At 37.6% G+C, this 5,382-nt stretch overlaps 1 protein-coding gene across 1 annotated transcript; it reads left to right on the top strand.

The window, feature by feature from the left end:
• Positions 1-2,346: 2,346 nt before the first annotated feature.
• Positions 2,347-5,067, top strand: LOC116028447 (bax inhibitor 1-like). The gene is made up of 6 exons (XM_031270162.1): positions 2,347-2,545; positions 3,361-3,504; positions 3,601-3,692; positions 4,140-4,326; positions 4,435-4,590; positions 4,794-5,067. Exons 1-6 carry the CDS (start codon positions 2,435-2,437, stop codon positions 4,842-4,844), a joined length of 741 nt encoding a protein of 246 aa, XP_031126022.1. The 5' UTR covers positions 2,347-2,434; the 3' UTR covers positions 4,845-5,067.
• The last annotated feature ends 315 nt before the right edge of the window (positions 5,068-5,382 follow it).

Raw genomic sequence — 5,382 nt, 5'->3', positions numbered from 1 at the left:
CGTGAGGATTTCGCGGTCAACCGAGAATGTTCTGGACTTTTTCTCTGAATTTCCTCGATTACCCTTCCAGTTTGAGATGATTCAGTTTACATGAATACTACCCAAATACCACACGTCCATACATAATACATTGCCACTTTCTCCTTAAACTTCAAAAGTATTAATATGGAATATTAAATATATTATTGTTAGCATTTAAGTTAAATTTTCATTTTTAAAAAATGATATTTAGAACAAATTGTCATTTTGGTTTACTGACTATAAGGGTCATCTTAATGGTTGGATTTCGTTGCTGAAATTGTCTTCGCGTTGCAGGTTGCCGGAGAAGAAGAAGAAAAGGGGAAGGATGGGGTGAAGGGCTTGCCAGAGAGGTGAAGGATGAAGCATGCCATCGCCGAGAAAGTGGTAGCTCGCCGGAGAAGAAGAAATATAAGTGAAATGACTAAAATACTCTCGTTATTTTAAATCTTAAAAATTTTCTGCGAAATTTGGTCGGAGTGACCAAAATTGATAAAAATTGAAAGTCAGGGCATGCAATTAACGCTTTTGAAAGTTGTGAAGTGCAATTAAGAGGACCCCTATAGTCAGTGGACCAAAATGACAATTTGCTCTTGATATTTATATGCAATTTACATATGTTAATATGATTTCAAAATTATTAAAATTTATGGACATGGTGCATTTCAATTTTAATATATAATATATTAATTTTATGATAAATTAATTAAATTAAATATAATAATGCAATTACATAAGATGAATCTCACCCCAGATAGCATTTGATCGATACTCACGATTAATTTTGTAAGGATCGCTTAACCTTTCTTCTTATAATAATGTACTTTCAATACTCAAATAATGTGTTTTCCCTGAATATAATGTACATTTTTAATATATTAAAAGTACATTATTTGTGTACTGAATGTACATTATATGATAGTATGGTTTATACAATAATGGTTGTACTTGGTATTGGGCATTTTGGGGAGGAGGTACAAGAAGGGGTGGTGCGTCAGCTGCTGGCCACCACGGACGCTGTCGTAGGCTATCGGCCGAGAGGGGGTGCTGAGTGGCGCGCCTGCTTCCGGCAGCCGAGGCACCCTAGGGCTGCCAGGTGTGCCTGGCTTGCGTGGTGGGGCGTCGACGCAGTCATTGGTGCACGACGTGTTGGACGTTGGACGACGTGGGACACGTGGTTGGATGGGGAAGTTGTGGAACGAATGAGATACACATGGGCGATATCCATGGGTTATAGTACAGTATAAAGGGGGAGGCCTAGCTTGTAAGACATCATCGAAGATAACACGAGAACCCTCCTGATTTGGTGACTGGTGGTCTTAACCCTTTTTTCTTCAGCACAAGGATCAGAGTTCAATCATTAGCGTTGTCCTTAGCATACTTTGTATTGGGCATGTGGGCAAGCTTATTCCTTTTGGGCCTATAGTTTGTAGTTCGGCTTCAGTTCCCCCGCCCCAGTGTCTTGGCAAGAATCATCACTTTGTATACCCGATTTATGGTGGACTCGGTTCTAACAAAATCATCATAAAAATTTATTAAATAAAATCGCATAAGTATATACAAAATTTGGTGTGCAACTAATGGTTATGGTTTTTTTTTAATGGCATTTAAATTGTTGGATGTTTATATTTTATAGGGAAAATGGCCAAATAGACCCCTAAACATTATATCGAAGTACAATTAGGTCTCCAAACTTTAAAAAGGTTCAATTAAAAACACCAACTTATCATTTTGATGCATTCAGATCTAATAGTCGATTACCTACTGATAATACCTGGTAATTCAACTCCAAATGATTAAATAGGCCGCCGTTCGTCGGCCGCCTTCTTCCTCAGTCGAAGAAGGCAACCAACGTCGCCTTCTTCTCAGTTGAAGAAAGCGACTCTGGTCACCTTCTTCCTGGAGGAGGACGTTGTCGGCTGTTTAGGATTCCGTTGACCTTTTTTTTTTAATTACTATTCATATGACTGTCAACCGTCGGTGATGGCAGTCAACGATGGTATAGTTGCCAGTAACTTATTAGTTACTTGTCAAGTAAGCTTATTTGATTGATTTTTTGAAGTTGAGGTATTTAATTGCACCTCTTTTAAATAAGGAGCCTAATTATATTTTCTTATAATGTTTAGGGGTGTATTTGATCCTTTTTCCTATTTTATATAGTGTTCATATCACAAATATGAACCGGGTCATAGGCCATGGGTCAAGCATCGCAACCAGGGGCATTTTAGTCCAGACGGGCGAAAGTGACGAATTCAGAATTCTGGTAATTTCGTGGATAATCCAGGGAATCCGAAAAATCTCGCTATATAAACGGATCATCTTCAACGACCCGAAACCAATTTTTTGGCATACACGTGAAGTCTCGTCTCGCTCTGAGAAATACTTTGCTTGTTTCCTGTTACGAAGAAGAAGATTAATGGAGGGTTTCGCATCGTTCTTCAATTCGGAGTCTCGCAATCGGTGGAGCTATGATTCTCTCAAGAACTTCCGCCAGATCTCCCCCGTCGTTCAAAATCACCTCAAGCAGGTTCGTTCGATCTCTTCTTCTTCTTCTTCTTCTTCTTCTTCTTCTTCTTTTTGGGTTCAGATTACGAGAAATTTGTAGGAAAACTTATGGAAATTATATTTGAACGAGCTCATAGATATCCTTAACAATTTTTTTTGGGTGTTGACTATTATTTATTGCTCCGTTTTTTTCTTTTGAATTTTTGTAATTTATTGTTTTAATTTTAATATTTGGATTCGATTCTCGTGGTTTGTGATTGTCTCCGTATTGATACCTCTCTTTGTGAATTGCGCCTAATATTCGATTACCAGAGGAAATGTAATTATGTAGAAAATGGAAGGTTAGGTTTTGAAGAGTAGGTAATCCTGACAATCCAATTTGATTACTCAGTAGTTGCACACTTGCACTTGTGACTATCAATGGGCATTTACGGCTCTTATGATATTGAAGTAATTGTGATTTCCTGTTTGAGGGAATTTAAAATGGTGTAGATGGAAGGTTTTGAATTTGACCTAATCTTGTTTCGGCAACATTGATTTCTTGAAGTTGTTTTCTGCTAGATTTTGATTAGTTTGGATTAATTTGAATTGATTGAAGACTGCAAGAAATTTTGAAGCTTATTACTGCTTCCGTACTTGCTAGCTATCCAATTTGTAGAAATTTGCATTCTGCCCATGTGTCAGTTGTGTGGTTGAGTAGACTTGGGGGATATTAGATGGGATGCTATGGCAGAATCTATTCAAAAGACCTTGTTGTGAAGAGAAGAGTCTTATTCTCTACCCCAGATGTAAATTAACTGTCTTGGCAATTCTGATTGATTTATGTCCTTGTGACAGGTCTATCTTGCACTATGCTGTGCTTTAGTAGCATCCGCAGCTGGGGTTTATCTTCACATTCTCTGGAATATCGGTGGTCTCCTGACTACCATTGGATGCATTGGAAGCATTGTTTGGATGCTCTCTTGTCCTCCTTATCAAGAGGTACTATAATTTATTCCTCTATAGATCAATCATGTCTTGTTTGGCTATTTTTTTTTTCTTTGTTAATTAATTTTTAATTGTATTTCTGATGAGCAGCAAAAAAGGGTAGCACTTTTGATGGCAGCAGCACTTTTTGAAGGAGCCTCCATTGGTCCTCTGATTGAGTTCGCCATTGACTTCGACCCCAGGTTTGTTTGATGTGCTTTATCTTATCTCAATTCATGGTGTAATTTGTTATTTGCCTCGGTTTGTTGTTGCTTTTAACACTAACTTTACCTTTTTTAAAGGACTACCTTTTACCTCTTCAGCATTTCTTTAGGGACTTAAACAAGTAACAATTTGTCCGTAGATCATATGTTACATGTTATATATATATATGACCCTTAACCATTTGTTCTATAACATCATAAAAGTGATGGTAACCTACCAAAAAGAAAAACGAGAAAAAGAACTGCAATATGCAAATGACATAGGTGCAATTACATCTTTGGATCTTCCTCTTGTCCCGTAACTGTAGGAAATAAGATAAGACACATGGTCCTTCTGATAGAACCCGTTGGTTAACTTAAAGAGGTGGCCAATGATTAGTTGATTACCTTCTAGTTTCCTTTGCTGACAATTTCTTCTTGCTTCAGCATCCTTGTTGGTGCATTTGTTGGTTGCGCTTTGGTATTTGGCTGTTTCTCAGCAGCTGCCATGGTGGCAAGGCGCAGAGAGTACCTGTACCTCGGAGGCCTGCTTTCATCTGGTCTCTCCCTACTATTCTGGTTGCAGTTTGCATCCTCCATCTTTGGTGGTTCTATGGCCCTTTTCAAGTTTGAGGTATTCACTACAATTCTCTCACCTGATTGCCTATTAAACAATAATTTTTAGAGAACTGTTATTTGCTTGGTTCCAACAACTTATCATCATATCATCATTGCTTTGCAGTTGTATTTTGGGCTTCTGGTGTTCATGGGCTACATTGTAGTCGATACCCAGGAAATAATTGAGAAGGCACACTATGGAGATCTGGACTATGCCAAGCATGCTCTAACCCTGTTTACTGATTTCGTTGCTGTTTTTGTCCGAATTCTCATCATCATGGTAAACTAGATGTTCCGTTCCTTCTGTTATCAACTTACATTTTCCTAATTCTTATGATACATGGAAACTCTAAGGATTATGCTTCCTACGTTTCTTTTTCCCCATATCATATGTTTCTTCCCCAATATCATACCATACGTTCCTTCGCTTCTCATTTTCGATTCCCATTACTGTGTTAACTCTTCTGTGACCTCTTTTTGCAGTTGAAGAACGCTTCCGAGAAGGAGGAGAAGAAGAAGAAGAGAAGAAACTGAGCTCGGTTAAAGCAGCAACTACTTCCATGATCTGACTTGAAAATGTTGATTGTGCAGATAAACTTTGTTGCTCTCAAAACTTTGCACGTACCAATGTTAGTGTTAATAGGGATAGTGATACTGCTAAATATGCCTATGGTGTATATGTGCCATTTCCTTTTGGAAGCATTACTTTGCAATTCAATAACTATATATGCAAGTATTTGACGTAAATCTTTCTAAATTTGTTACTTGATTTTTTTCATTTCGGTCTAAAATATGTACAATTTTTTGTTGTTTTTTTGGGGGGATATGTTAGTAGGATACTCACAGGTGGTTTGATAACTATCGTTGAAGCGGTCTATTTTGAATTGGGAAGTGGTCAATTTTGGGGAAATGTTAGTAGGATACTCACAGTTAGATAACTACAAGATTTTAACTACAAGATTTTAAATTTGAGCTGGTAGTAGTTAATTTTGGGGATATATATGTTAGTAGGATATTCACAGTTTGATAATTACAGGATTTTAACTTCGCGCTGAATCGGTCTATTTTGAAT

Source organism: Ipomoea triloba, chromosome 9, assembly GCF_003576645.1.
Source record: "Ipomoea triloba cultivar NCNSP0323 chromosome 9, ASM357664v1".
NCBI classification, from domain to species: Eukaryota; Viridiplantae; Streptophyta; class Magnoliopsida; order Solanales; family Convolvulaceae; genus Ipomoea; species Ipomoea triloba.
Note: the sequence above shows the minus strand (reverse complement) of the source record. Positions and strands in the feature narration are given on the sequence as shown.

What these genes read in the sequence shown, in the direction of transcription:
- LOC116028447 (XM_031270162.1), top strand. Translation starts at nt 2,435, where the DNA reads ATGGAGGGTTTCGCATCGTTCTTCAATTCGGAGTCTCGCAATCGGTGG. An exon ending in TTCAAAATCACCTCAAGCAG is followed by an intron (nt 2,546 to 3,360) that starts GTTCGTTCGATC and finishes TCCTTGTGACAG; the next exon opens with GTCTATCTTGCACTATGCTG. An exon ending in TCCGAATTCTCATCATCATG is followed by an intron (nt 4,591 to 4,793) that starts GTAAACTAGATG and finishes CTCTTTTTGCAG; the next exon opens with TTGAAGAACGCTTCCGAGAA.